General features: G+C 48.1%; 1 protein-coding gene across 2 annotated transcripts in view; it reads right to left on the minus strand.

Moving 5' to 3' along the window:
* Positions 1-14,835, minus strand: part of Nt5a (5' nucleotidase A) — a 136,657-nt gene that overhangs the window by 53,741 nt on the left and 68,081 nt on the right. The window contains exon 2 of one of the 2 annotated variants that reach the window (XM_077664488.1): positions 4,594-4,737. The exons of the other annotated variant lie outside the window; for it this stretch is intronic. Coding sequence (XP_077520614.1) covers positions 4,594-4,737 — 144 coding nt within the window. The remainder of the gene's footprint in view (positions 1-4,593; positions 4,738-14,835) is intronic. 2 annotated transcript variants of the gene reach the window in all.

A 14,835-nucleotide genomic window follows, 5' to 3' on the forward strand; every position in this document is an offset into this window, starting at 1 on the left:
AAAACCGGAATATAGGTCGAACTTTTTTTCAAAAAACCATGGTGAAAAGTCGACCCCCGTCTTATATATCAGCCATTGGCGGAAAAAATACGGAAGTCTTGCAACAATGGGTGGCTGAAGTCAACAGCCTCCATCACCATCGCCATCAGCAGCAGTGCCGCCATTTTGCGTTTCAGTAGATGCAAAGCGGAAGCTAGCGGCAATTTACCGTCGCCTTCAAGAAAAACACGATTGAGTACGAGGAAGCTCACGGGAACCTGGCAGCACAGCGCGAATTTGGAGTATCCGAAAAGTGCATTCAGTACTAGCGGAGGCAGAAGCTGCGTATTACAACTTGCAGCAACCAGAAGAAAACATCATTTCGTGGGCAGATTGTAGTGTATCGAGAATAGGAAGGAAACGTTGCGCTGCGAGCAAGATCGCTGCCTGTGACTGCCAAATGCATCCGCGTGAAAGCGGCAGAGATCGCGCGTGCCTCTAGACTCACGAGGGCGCAATTCAAAGGCTCGCCATCCTGGTTGCGGCTATTCATGAAGTGGGCTTTGCTCTACGGCGCCGTACTTGCCTGTGCCAGAAACAAACGCGGGCCGATTGGTGCGCGATATTGTTAAAAAATTTGCCGGGTGTACATACAAGCAGCATTTAAATGAAATTAAATACTGTCACCATTGTGCAACCTCTCGAGTCGCATTTGTTTCAAAGTAAGGATGTCTTTCGGTACTTTTCCCATTGAAAAAGATCTTTTTCATTTTTAGAATTGGTTAGTTAGGGGGTCGACCTATATTCCGGTCCGACCTATAGTCCGGTTTTTACGGTAACGGTGCTGAGTATCTGACAGAGCACGAAAAATATGTAATGAATAGAGCTAGTACGAATGCAGCTGTGATAAAAAATAGGGCACTGTGAAATTACAATAGGTATGAGGTGGTAAGAGTTATCTGGAAAGAGGTGATGGTTCCTAGCCTGACTTTCGGCAATGCAGTCCTGTGCATGAGACCAGATGTTCAAGCAAGATTAGAAATCAAAGAACGCGGCGTAGGGAGGCTAGCTTTGGGAGCACATGGCAATACACCAAATCAGGGGGTACAGGGTGATATGGGATCTGCGTCGTTTGAGAGCAGAGAAGTTAGCAGTAAGATAGCATTTGAGGAGCTATTGAGAAAATGAGGGAAAAGCAAAGGGCTAGGAAAGTTTTCAGGTACGTGTGCATCAGGAATGTTGACACGAAATGGTGAAAGTGAACTAGAAAATTGACAACCAAATATCTGGACATCAGTAGATGGGCAAATCAGCAATTATCGGTTAACAAAAAGGTTAAAAAACAGAGAGCTCTGTGGAAAACAGGGATGCTGACGAAATCGGCACTGGGAACATACAGGATCTTTAAGCAGGAAATTGCCAAAGAAAATATCTATGATAATTGTAGGGGAAGCTCTTTGTTGTTTGAGGCCAGGACGGGAGCTTTGCGGACTAAGACGTATAGAGTCAGGTACCACGAGATAGACATGTTGTGCGTTGCGTGCGGAGAGGAGGAGGAAATGGCTGAACACTTGATACTTTTCCGTAAAGGGCTTCATCCTACAGTGGAATGCAGCGGAGCTGATTTATCCAAAGCATTGGGGTTTAAGGACAGTGAAGGAAAAGTAGATTTTAAGCGGGCAGAACTAACCAAGCAAAGGATATCGGATTGGTGGCTAAAATCAAGACAAGAGTAAAATTTTATAAGTCATGGCTAGGTAGAACCACTGCCCGATTTAAAAAGTTCAGCAGGCGGCCCGCCCGCCCGTCCTTTCTCTTTCCGTTTGTCTTTGCGAATGTTGTACTGTATTTACCAAGCTCAGCTTGTTAGGCCTACAGCAGCTACAGACAGTCTAGCAGGGCTGAAGCGCGAGTCGAAGATCGATATTTTCACGGCAGTCGAGAGGGTGGCGGCGGCTTGGAGAGCAATGAAGCAATGGGTAATCGTCAACTGCTTCAGGGCTGCTGGCTTCAATATGCTAGGCTCTGAAACTGCCGAAGCTGCACCAGGCTGCGCGAGCGCCACGCACCAGCATGAAGATACCTGGGAGTATCTACGCTCAGTGGATAAAGTGCCCATAGAAATAAGTTTCAACGACTACTCGAGCGCCGAAGCAAACGCAATCACGACGGAAGTTTTGGATGATGCTGGTATCTTGTGGCAGGTATGAAGCGTGGAAGGAGAGGCGGCCGAAGATGCTCACGCCGACGATCACAAACATGGTGATCACGAAGCTTCCGTGCCGACACCGGGTCAAGTGATGAATGCCCTTGACTTGCTGCAGCAGTTTGCCGGAACACACGAGGGGACCAAATACACGCTGGACTTATGAGAAATCCGTGTGGACATTGCTTACAAAGCGCACGCAAGCAAAGATTGCCGACTTTTTCGCTGGTAAACAAATTTGTAGTCCCTGGGGCCTTTCCTGTTGCGGTAATAATTTTTGCTTCTTTTAATACGCATTAGCAGTGTCAGTCGTCTCCATGGACTGCAGTTTCATTTTAGGCGTATTTACGCTTCGCAAATACGATGATGCCGCAGTAGTTTTCTGGATGCTGTACCATATAATCGATTATATCAAATTAAGTGACCGAGAAATGCATCACTCAATTTAACAATGTTCCCAATTTAACGAAACAATTTGCGGCTCCCTTCAACTTCGTTAAATCGAGTTTTAACTATGTGTTTTTGTAGCATTTGCATTTTGTGTAACTATGCCAGTGTGAAGTCACATACTGCAGGGAGGATGTACCATGGTGGCAAATATTCGTGTCTGTGCAGTGTTCGGTAGAGCATCTACAGTATTTCCCACTCAATTTGATCCTAATGCCAGAATATTTAATCTGAGTGCCATTCAATTTAATCCAGGTGCCACAGAAATTAATCCAAGCGCCAAAGCATTTAATCCAAACACCAGCGAATTTAATCCTCATGCATTCTCACACTGGACCCCTCAAACTTAAAACGCGGTCTACAAATCCCAGACGCGTTATCGATTAGTTGTTACCGACGAAGCATTAGACACCCAATGAGCAAGTAATAATATCAACTTTTTTTAATCATAACAAATAGGGACCGGGTATTTATACCACCCACCACATCAGCCGAAGTACAGGGTGAGCGCGAAGCATATTGCAGATATGCATTGGCGATGTCCTGCAACTCGCATCATCATGTCACACCTTTGTTATCCTGATAAGATACTCATCGATAATGCGTCTGGGATTTGTAGACCGCGTTTTAAGTTTCAGGGGTCCAGTGTGAGAATGCATGAGGATTAAATTGGCTGGCGTTCGGATTAAATGCTTTGGCGCTTGGATTAATTTCTGTGGCACCTGGATTAAATTGAATGGCACTCAGATTAAATACTCTGACGTTTGAATTAAATTGAGCGGGAAATACTGCAGTACAGATAACTCTTCACATTTGCCTTCAAAGTGCAGTACTAAAGGCATGTGGTTGCTCAAAACAATCATTTGGATGGGCACACGGTGACAATGGGATGGCAGACATGTTTTGGGAAAGAATGGATATTTAGGACTTAAGTGCATGTAAGTGCAAGTCTTTGATCCCCTACAGTGGACTCATTAGCTTTAAAGTAAAGTCTGGCTACAGAGGATGTTCTGTATGTGATGCTCTTGCTGAACCAAATACTTAGAGCGCACCAGACAGATCTGCAAAAAGCAATCAGACTGCCGCTGTTTTCGTGAGAGCACTTTTAGGACACTTAAGGGCTTAAGCTTTCCTTTTAAGGTTGTTAATGTGTGGTACAAATGTAATTTTCTTGTCGAAAGTGAAGCCAAAAAATTTGTGTCCTTGTTTAACTGGTTGTGCGGTTTGGTTCGAGTATAGATTAGGATTGACCTGTAGGCCCCCCGTTGCAATGAGAACGTAACAGGTACTGTTTTTTGAGGGGAAATCTTGAATCCATTTATCGTCTGCCCAAGCAGCCAGTTTATTTAATGTCACAGGTAGATATGCTGGAGGCAGTGCATGTTATTTGTAGGTCATCTAAATAAGCCGAATACATTATGAACTTGGGTATTACTTTGGCTAAGGAATTCATTCTTACAATGAAGACAGTCGTGCTTAGGATACACCCTTGGGTGAAAGTCATGGAGAGAGTTGCTCCTCGGTGGACTCAGAATGTGTGGTTAGCCAGGAAGTCATTCACAAATTTCGTTAAATTTTTACCTAGAAACTTATTTTTGGCAATTTAAAGTTTTTGTCACAATCTGCAATTCACTTTTCAATCTTTTATGGCTGAAAAGCACATTTATTTAGCTTTCTTTTCGTGTACTGCAATAAATATTAAATGCAATAGTCCTTGTAGAAAAAAAAAGGCCACTGAAACCTACAAAAGCTTTCATTTCCCCCTTGGTAAAGAAAGAGTTAAAGACTGCAGTTTGCTTGCAAAAACGGTCAATCTGCATTTCAGATTTTGATAGCTTATAATTGAGTGAAACTTGTCCTCAGTGTCCCTACTTTGACACAGTAGCAGAAAGCTTTCACAACATATATTTACACATATTCTGCCTATACTGTATGGCTTCAACCCTCACGAGTGGACATACCTCTGGCTTTGCTCGTGCAACCATGTCAGCAAACAAGACCTGGACGGGTGTGGTGAAGTAATCGGCAAAGTGGAACCACTCTTCGGAGGGTCGCAGGTCACTCTGGAACTGGAGCCCAGCGTACTCCCTGTCCAGCTGCTCCGCCTGGAAATCAATTTTATGGCCTTTTCTAAAAGCCTTTACCCACTAAGAGGGAAGCGACTGGCAACCACACCATTTCGTCCTCTGGTTGGTTTTCAGTGAAAGAATCAAGACTGGTGAGCTCTTTAAAGAGAAGCCTTGTGGTGCAGTGAAAAAAAAACAGCAGCAGACAAGAGCTTGCAGCATGACCTTGTTAGCTGAGCAAGCACATTCAGTTGCCAGTAAGGGTTCAAATTAATCTGAGGACAAGGCTATGCAAAGGAAAACCATAGGTCTAACAATAAGGGTCAGGGGAACAAATACTGGCTAATGACATCCTAATTAGGAGGAAGTGGGCCTGTAATGCAAACAGACAGGATTACGAATTGGACAAACAGCGCAATCAAAGAGAAGCACAAAACACCAGCGCTGACTAACAACCAAATGGTTTATTGCTACAGGTGAGGCAGCATACAAATGAAATGTGTCTCGTCTTTGATTGCGCTGTTTTTCCCATTCGTAAAACATGTACCAACCAGCCCATATTTGCCCTCTTCTGGAAGACAGGATTAGGTGGCAGCAAGTTATGAATAAGGCAGGGATAATGTGGCTGTAGCTAGCACGGGACAGGGGTAATTGAAGAGACATAGGAAAGGCCTTTGTGCAGCTGTGGGCAGTCAGGCTGACGATGAGTGCAACTTAGCATTCAAGACAAATGTTGTTATTCAGGGGCATACCAAATGTGCATGTTAATAAAAAAAGAATGCGCAAAACAGGTGTGGGAGTGCAAAGTGCAGAACTATATTGCAATTTAAAAAAAAAAACAGCACAGGGAGGTTGGGGTGCAGAAAACACTGACTGGATATGAAAACACTGCATACACAAGTGCAAGGAAAGGACGCAAGAATGCGTATAAACATAATGGTGGAGAAACTATGCACAGAACAATCTGAATGACTTGAATCTCAAGAGCCAGCAAAAAATAATCGAATCATGCAAAATGAACCAAATCAATATGCAGAGGTATAAAAAATGCATTTACACAGACCTGCTTGTGGCAACCTCACTCATTGCTGCCCTTAGCGCTCGATGGTGCGGTTGCAGCTCACACGTTCAAATTGTCCAGTGCGGCACAAGTGTTCTAAACACACGAAATTCTGCGAATTATACACAAAGCACTCCAGCCAGAGAATTTTGTGAATCCACGTCAGCCGTGACTGTATCATCAAGATATACTGTCTTGTGTAGTTACCAGCAGCAAAAGTGACAGCACATTGACACATGCTGCTGGATTACAGACGCTTCAAAGATTGCGTGCGTTTTTGGTTGCCAGATTGTTGTATCCCGTCCAAGTTTCAGTTTCATTTTCACTGTACTATCATCACAGCAGCACTTCCCGTCTTCTCTGGAACCCACACCCTAGCTGGAAATAAACAGACTTCGCAAAAGTCATGCACTTTCGTCATCTGCTATATTGTCTGCTATGCATATGCAAGTGGCTAAGACGGCGGCCAAGAAGGGGGTGAGCAAAAGGGAGCCGGTTCTTCCCTTCCTCCATGCAGACTACCCTGACCTGCCCTCCGTGCCTGTTCGTTCCCTCTGTTCGGATACCGAACACGACAGACTGGTGATGAGGACCCAAGCAGAGTCCGAGAACCGTGCTTTCAGAAGCATGTCTTTTGGGGCATTCCCATCACTTCCATCATTCCTGCCTATGCCAGCAAAACCTGCATTACCTTGGCAGCAATGGAAACGTGTTCCTGAACAGTTTGGAGGCAATGAACTACAGCCCAAGCATCACAAGGCAATACTTGCCAACACACTTGGTGTTAAAGGCCAACATGTGTACCACCCCCTCGGTGCATCAAGGAGCACCACTGATCCTTGGGCAAGCATCATGAAGACCCCTTCAATGCTGCTGTCACCAAGCTGAATGCTCACTTCGCAATAGCGGAAAATTACCTGGTGGAACATGACTAGTTCCATCAGCGTAGAAAGCTACCCAATAAGACTTCTTTTCAATACAGGCAATTTAGGAACATGGCCAGCTATTGAGAAAACAACTTGACAAAAATATGGGAGCGCCTAGTCTGTGAAAGATCACCTCTCCCTCCTCATGCAGTAGACAAATGAAAAAAAATGAAAAATGGTTTTTGGGGAAAGGAAATGGCACAGTATCTGTCTCACATATCTGCCCACACCTGAACCACACCATAAGGAAAGGGATAAAGGAGGGACTAACAGAACAAAGTGGTGCCATAATGGAGGGCTCCTGAATATATTAACTACCTGGGGATCTTTATTGTGCACTGACATCTCCAGCACATGGGGCGCCTAGTTGTTTTGCCTCCATCGAAACCCGGTCGCCGTGGTCAGGTTCAAACCCGGGTACTCTGGATCAGTAGCCGAGTGCCCTAACCACTGAGCCACCGCGGCAGGTGACATCAGAAAACAAATTGAGCAAGCACAAAAGCGATTAGAAAATTGCGCCATCAGCTCTTCAGTGAATCGCGTTCAAGAATCAGAAAACAGCGACGTCCAGCCTGAGATACTGAGATGCAGGGCATAAGCTGAAGATCAACTGAACAAAGGCAGAGAAAAAAAAAGAAATTGTCATTGAGGGGGGAAAGGACGGGTCAGGGTGGAAGAGTAGGGTGAAAGAAATAGAGCATGAAGTACTGGGAAATGCTCTGACCATGTGCAAGACCTGTTTAAAGAATTATACCAGTGCCGGACTGTACCGGAGAGATTCAAAGTTTCCCCTAGATGTATTGATCCCTGCTGGTTATAAGGTTTTTAATTTGTGGATTAGGAATGCCTCTCTGTATTTTCTGTCCCTTGCAGATTTGAAGCCTGACTGAAGAATGAACAGTTTAAGTTCGTCGAGGTTGTGACCGCATTAAAATGTTCCACCATTGCCTTCTGTAGGTTCCCTGCTGTGCCAGCTCGTTAACCATTTGGTATGACGCTCATTGATTTCCCGGTTTCTCCGATATATCGTTTCTGACAAGAGAAGCATTGAAGCATGTGGACAACATTAGACGACACACAGTTAAAGCTAGTCTTCAGCACAACGAGCAGGAGGTCGGGGCAGTCGGGGTTCAGGCTTCTGCGGTATACAGTGTCATGATGCAGCACAAACCGGCGCAGAGCAGGATCAGATGGGGAGGAGTTGAGGCGGTCAATAATAGAGCGGAGCTCGATATCCCGTCACTGCTCATTGCCAACGTGAGCAATAGCAGAGAGCGAGAACAGGTCAGCAGGGCAGTCACTGTCAGAATGGTCAGAAGAGTCAACGGGATATCGGGAGAGGCAATCAGCATCGGCGAGTAGCCGACCAGACTTATAGACCACGGTGTAGTCGTAGTCTTGTAGGCGTAAAGCCCAGCAACCTAGCCGGCCAGTACGATCTTTCAGTGGGGAGAGCCAGCAGAGTGCATGGTGGTCGGTGACAACCGTAAAAGGGCGGCCGTACAAATAGGGGCGAAATTTTCCAACGGCCCACACAAGGGCCAAGCACTCGCGTTCCGTGATGGAGTAATTGCGCTCTGATGTAGAGAGGAGGCGGCTGGCATAGGCAATGACACAGTCAGACCCAGATTGCCGCTGAGAAAGGACAGCACCGATTCTGTGACTGCTGGCATCAGTGCGGACTTCAGTAGGAGCAGCCACATCGAAGTGTGCCAAAACGGGAGATGTGGTGAGCTTCGAGGTTAGAACGGCAAAGGCGTTTTCTTGCAGGGGTCCCCAGGTGAAAGTCACGTCCTTCTTTATGAGATCACTGAGGGGGTGGGCGATGTCAGCAAAGCCGGGCACTAATCGACGGAAGTAGGAGCACAGCCCCAAGAAGCTCCGTACGTCGTTGCAGGAATGCGGCACTGGGAAGTCTTTCACGGCGCGGATCTTAGACGGATCAGGGTGAACGCCCGTGGCATCGACGACATGGCCCAAGATTGTGATTTGACGACGCGCGAAACGGCATTTGGAGGAGTTGAGCTGCAGGCCGGCATGACGGAAAAGTGAAAGAATCTTGGAAAGGTCACCGAGATGAGAGGAAAAGCTGGGGGAGAAGACAATGACGTCGTCGAGATAGCAGAGGCATGTGGACCATTTCAATCCGTGCAGAACGGCATCCATCATACGCTCAAAGGTGGCAGGCGCGTTGCATAAGCCAAAAGGCATAACTGTGAATTGATACAGCCCATCAGGTGTCATAAACGCGGTCTTCTCACGGTCCTAGTCATCCACTGCTATCTGCCAATAACCGGAGCGAAGGTCTATGGAGGAGAAGAATTTGGCACCGTAAAGGCAATTAAGGGAGTCGTCGATGTGCAGGAGACGGTACACGTCCTTTTTGGTTATCTTGTTTAGGTGGCGATAATCAACACAAAAACGCCATGAGCCATCTTTTTTCTTCACAAGGACGACTTGCGAGGCCCAGGGGCTGTAGGAGCATTCGATAATGTTCTTATCAAGCATCTTCGTAACCTCGGCGTTAATAACCTGGCGCTCAGCGTGGGACACTCGGTATGGTCGACGACGGATAGGAGAGGCATCCCCCGTGTCGATGCGGTGTTTCACAGAGAGAGCTTGGCCCAGCGGGATGTTATTCAGATGGAAAATGTCCGAAAAAGATTTGAGAAGGGCTCGAAGCTGTGCAGTTTGGGCGGTTCGCAGGTCGGAGGGCATCATAGTCGCGAAGGCATCTGTAGAAAGAGAGGTAGGCTGGGGATGGCCTGCATGAGAAGGGGCGGTGTAGAATGTAGCGATTTGGCACAGTGCAAGAGGGGAGATTGCAGCAATGCAAATGCCGGATAAAAGAGCTTGAGGAGAGAAGCCGAAGTTGAGGAACGGCAGAGACAGTGTGTGTGCCTTGACCGCGGCGATGGTATGGGCAGAGCAACGTTGCGGGTCAGCAGGAGATCGGTACTAGGCGCAACGAGGTAGTCGCCATCGGGAATGGGGGGAGAGGGTGTCAGTGCAACGAAGGAGGCGGTTTGAGACTGCAGGCGAGCATAGTCTGCATTGAACAGGCGGAGAGAAGGATTGACGTGCTCGGAATGAAGTTGTGGAAGCCCGAGTTGCAGGACGCCCTGCAAGCAGTCAATCGGAGCTGAATGGTCGGAGAGGAAATCCATGCCGAGAATGAGGTCGTGGGCGCAGGTGGACAAAACGGTGAACTGAACCGGGGTACTGTGGCTGGCAACAGTGATGCGAGCAGTACATAGTCTGTCCACCGCAGGGGTGCCTCCAACCACCATGTGCATGAGGGACGTTGCAGGCGTGAGCACTTTACGGAGACAACGGCGAAGGGCAGAACTCATCACATATACATGTGCACCGGTGTCCATGAGGGCGCGCACTGGGAAACCGTCGACTGTGACATCCAGTAAGTTCGGTCGGGTGGTCAGTAGAGGATTTCTAGTCGGGGTCATTGATGCAGCGTCACCTCCAGGAGCTGCATCAGCTAGTTTTCCAGAGCGGAGCGGGCGTATGGGACAGTGGCCGAAAGACTGCGGAGAGCGTGAGTGAGAGCCTTGGGGTGACTGAGAGCAGGAATTCCGGAAGGAGGGGGCAGACTGATCGGGCTGGGAGCGGGGCGAGAAGCGGCGCTGGGGGTCAGGTCGGTAGTTGGAGAAGCTACCGCGGGGAGGTGACGACCAAGGGCTATGGCAATGTCGAGAGATGTGTCCAATGAGGGAGCAGAGAAAGCAGATGGGTCGGTCGTCAGCCGTGCGCCATTCCGCCGGATTGCGGTAACGGGACGCGGAGTAGTAGGTGGGGCGGAAAGCAGGAGAAGGAGGCTGGCGGACGGGTGAGCGGCCAATGGAACACACCTGGAGGGAAAGATCCAGGTTTGCCAGTTCTTGCTTGACGACAGCCTGAATAAGCGATACGACGGGCAGGGTAGTATCAGGGACGGATGGCGGCAACATGACAGGTGCGAGGGCCTCCAGTTCACGTCGGACGATCCGGGTGACTGAATCGGTGACGACAGGGGCGTCCGAGGGTGCGCGGGATGGAGATCGCTGGTCCTCACAGGAAGATGTCGCGGCCGTGTTAGGAAGGCAAGAAAACGACTGCAGAATGTGGCGGCCTTTCACTTGCTCAAATCTACGGCACTCTTTAATGATGGAGTCAATTGTGGCACAGTTTTACAAACAAGCAAGTTGAAAGCATCGTCTGCAATGCCTTTGAGCACGTGGCCCACCTTATCAATCTCACTCATGGCAGCGTCGACCTTGTGGCAAAGAGCCAAGATATCCTGAATGTAGGCCACGTAGCTTTCTGTCGAAGATTGTGCTCGAGACGCAAGCTGTTTCTTGGCGATGAGCTGGAGGTCATCAGGCCTACCGAATAGCATCCTCAACTTCTCCTCAAAGGTGTCGCAGCTTGTTAGGTATTCCTTGTGGGTCTCGTACCACACTCGTGCCGTGCCACTGAGGTAAAAGATGACATTGGCAAACATTAACGTAGGGTCCCACCTGTTATAGGTGCTGACGCGTTCGTAGAGGTTAAGCCAGTCTTCCACATCCGTGGCATCAGTGCCGCAAAAGGTGCCAGGGTCGCGAGGAGGAGCCATGATCACGAAAGGAGCGGTAGTGGGGTTAGTGGGGCTCCTTGACTCGCCGGGTGGAGCCATGGTGGTAGACCCAGCCTGACGACCACTACGAAGCTGCATGGTGTGCTCAGCGTAAAATCCGCACCTCCACCAAAGATGTTACGTGGTCCAAGGCGGGAACAACGCAAGAATGCCCCGGGCACAGCACACAGGACAAGATCACAGGGCCCGCACAGAGCACCCAAGCGCAGAGCACGCGCACCTCCGAGACACTTCGTACACATCGTCTTCACCAAGAATATCTGTTGCAATATCCAAGCTGAAGTCGCTTGCCGTGCTTCTAACGGTAGTGTCACTTTGTAAACACTTGCATGCCTTTCATTTTAGGTTGAGAGCATGGGCTTACTGTCGGTGGCAGTTTCTTATCAAGATGATGTTATTGAAAAACATATTTTTTCAGAAACAGACAGCTACTTTCTGAATGTCAGCATGGATTCCGTAGAGGGTTTTCAACAGTGACACAGTTAATTGAGTCAATACATGACCTCTCTATAGCTATAGATGATCGGGGAGGGGGGCAGATTGATGTTGTTTGTGTAGATTTTGACAAAAATGTTTGATAAGGTTCCTCATGGTAATTTACTCCTGAAACTGCAACTGGTTGGCATTAAGGGAGCTATTCTGAAATGGATTAAAGAGTACTTGGCTAGTTGCAAACAGGCGGCACGTGTTGACAATTGCGAGTCTGGCTTTTTGGATGTATATTCTGGCCACATTGATCTGCGCTGGGGCCACTGCTGTTTCTAGTTTACATCAATGACATAGTAGATGTAGAAGAACTGCTTGGTGGGCGAGCTGGTGCATAGCTTTCTTGGTACGGTGTAAGAACTTCATCCGCGTCAAACCAAGTGCCACAAGGATTAAAAGTAAGGTTAATGCGGCGAGTTGGGCGTGTTGGTACATGGTTTTCTGGAAAAGCAGCGCTGAACAGACGAGGACAGAGACGAGGCGACAAGGACGGGCGCTGAACTGACAACAAATTTTATTGAAGGGATTCACACTTATAAATGTAGTGTAGCTACCGTTCGCGCATGCTCAGAAAAGTCAGCTCGTTTGGTGAAAGGGCGATAGAGGCTGTGCTGACGCAGCCCTCTCCCAGGCTATATATCTGATTTGATTCTGCTATTTCTCTAGTCATACGTACACTGCTCTTTCTGATTATGGAGGTGTCATCGAGTGCAGGAGTACAATCTAGGCAAGTGATACAGTGACTTGCAAGGAAGCCTTCAAAATCTTTTCCCTCGCGTGCATTTTTCACGTTCAAGGCATGCTCTCATAACCTCTCGTTCACGCATCTCCCAGTTTGGCCAACATACGTCTTTCCACAACTTAACGGAATTTTGTAAATTACACCTTCTGTGCAATCAACATAAGGCCGCCTATGTTTTTTGCCACAGCCACGCTGCTGGGTCGCCTCCGGATTAGTGATCCTGCAAATCTTGGACAGCTTGTGAGGGGCAGAGAAGACCACTTTCACGTCGTAACGCTGGGCCACCTTTTTCAGATTGTGCGAAAGTGAGTGTATGTAAGGTATCACAGCTACCTTCTGCCTGCGCTGTGCGCGGCTATCGCACGTATGCACCTTGCTGCGCATGTGTTTTAGGCAGCTTTCAGCAACTGAAACCAGGAGGTGGTGCGGGTACCCAGCGCTAAGCAGTCTATCTGCTTGACGATTGAATGCTTGTGACATCAGATGCAGGCAGGATTTGCCGAGAGCGTTCTTGAGGCAAGACATGGCAATAGCTCGTTTAACGAGCTTGGAGTGGCCGGAGTTGAACGTCAGAAGTGGTTTGTTGGCGCGCGGTTCATAGCACCAGCAGACACCATCATCTTTAAAGTGGAACCGGATGTCTAGAAATCTAATTTGGCCATTTACTGGAAGTTCGTGGGTGAGGTCAAGAGGATTCATCACAATACCGAATGAACCCAGTACATTCTTACTGATACGATTCGGTATTGAAGGCCGACTGAAGCATCTCCAAAATTATGCATGTGATAGGCTTTCATTATTGCTCTGGCCAATTGGTCCTTATGTCTAAAAAGAATGGTTGTATCGGAAAGTACCGGGTGCAACCGCATTAACGACGCTGCAGTGTGAGGTCAATGGATGACTGGATGGATGGATGACCTGGTCAATGTATGACCTGGTCTGTCCAGAGGTGTTTAGTCATGGTTGCCATGCTTGTGCAGTGCGTGTCATGCAGTGCGTGTGTCTTCCAGGAGAGTGGCGGCCATGCACTGCCACACAAGCTGGCTATGACCGACTGGCAGCGGCGCGAGTACGAGCAGTGGAAGAGTGACCGAGCCAACATTGACCAGGAGCGGATGCAGCACCACATGGACGCTGAGGGACACTTCACTCGCGAGTGGGACCTGCACAAGGAGCACCAGCTTGAGTGAGGCTCTTTGAGTGCCTTCTTGCCACGTAGACTGTGTGTTTAATGTAAGGCCTGCCCACTACTAGCATTCGTTACAGCACATTTGACAGAGGTGCACTTTTACGGCAGCAGCTGTTGAGGCCACCTTCAACAAAAACCCTCAGCAGTAAGCACTTCAACTCTGCTGTAATGAATGCATTGAAGGAACCCTGTTTGATGACCCCTGGTCTGGCGGTTGTGGGCACTGCATGATCGGCTCGGCTTAGCTGAGCATGTGACACTGACAGTCAAGACCCAAGATTGTTGATGGGTACGGATGCCAAGTAGCTTAAACAACACTCAAGTCCGGCACGAACAAAGAGCAGAGATGGGAACTGATTGTGATTAGACCAATGAATGACCTTGAGATAGGAACCCCAAGCGAGTCCTTTTGTCCGTGTTTCCTGCACTGTTGTGAATAATCTTAAAAGTGCCTCTAAACCGGTTCAGAGATTGGCACGCCGTGGGCACAGCGAAAGCGTGGGGAGCCAAGCACTCAAGATGTGTCCTGCTTTCTGTTGCACACCCTGCTGCTGTTTTCTGCCACTGCATAAACTTCACCCAGAAGTGTCGACAACCGTATCGATGATGTGGAAACAACAGAGTGCATCTATCCTGATGACTACGCCTACATCCCTGATTCGCCATTCTACGCTGGAACAGTGACATCATCAACCTTGACAGCTATAAAACCGACGCTTCACACCAGATTCCCCAGTGGGCATGGCGAAAGCGTGGGGAGCCGAGCACTCAAGATGTGTCCTGCTGTTCTGTTGCAGGTTAGTTCATTTTTAGTTCAGGAGCGATGACAGGTTTCTTATCCTTGTGCCGTGCCCACACATGCTTAGGACATTTATGTACGAGTTTCTTGATGCATGCATGCTTGCATTATGTGGTGATGTTGAAGCGAATTGTGGTCCCGCAGTGGCAAAAATGTTAAGTCTTTGCTACAAGGCCAACAACCTATACGAAATGATCTAGATGAGGTGAAAAAGGTGCTAGACGAAACCAAAAAAACGTTGAGTAGCTTTGGTTTACGAGCGACCAAACTTGAAGACACTGTGAAAACAATATCTGCAAAGA

This window comes from Amblyomma americanum, chromosome 5, assembly GCF_052857255.1.
Source record: "Amblyomma americanum isolate KBUSLIRL-KWMA chromosome 5, ASM5285725v1, whole genome shotgun sequence".
Classification (NCBI taxonomy): Eukaryota; Metazoa; Arthropoda; class Arachnida; order Ixodida; family Ixodidae; genus Amblyomma; species Amblyomma americanum.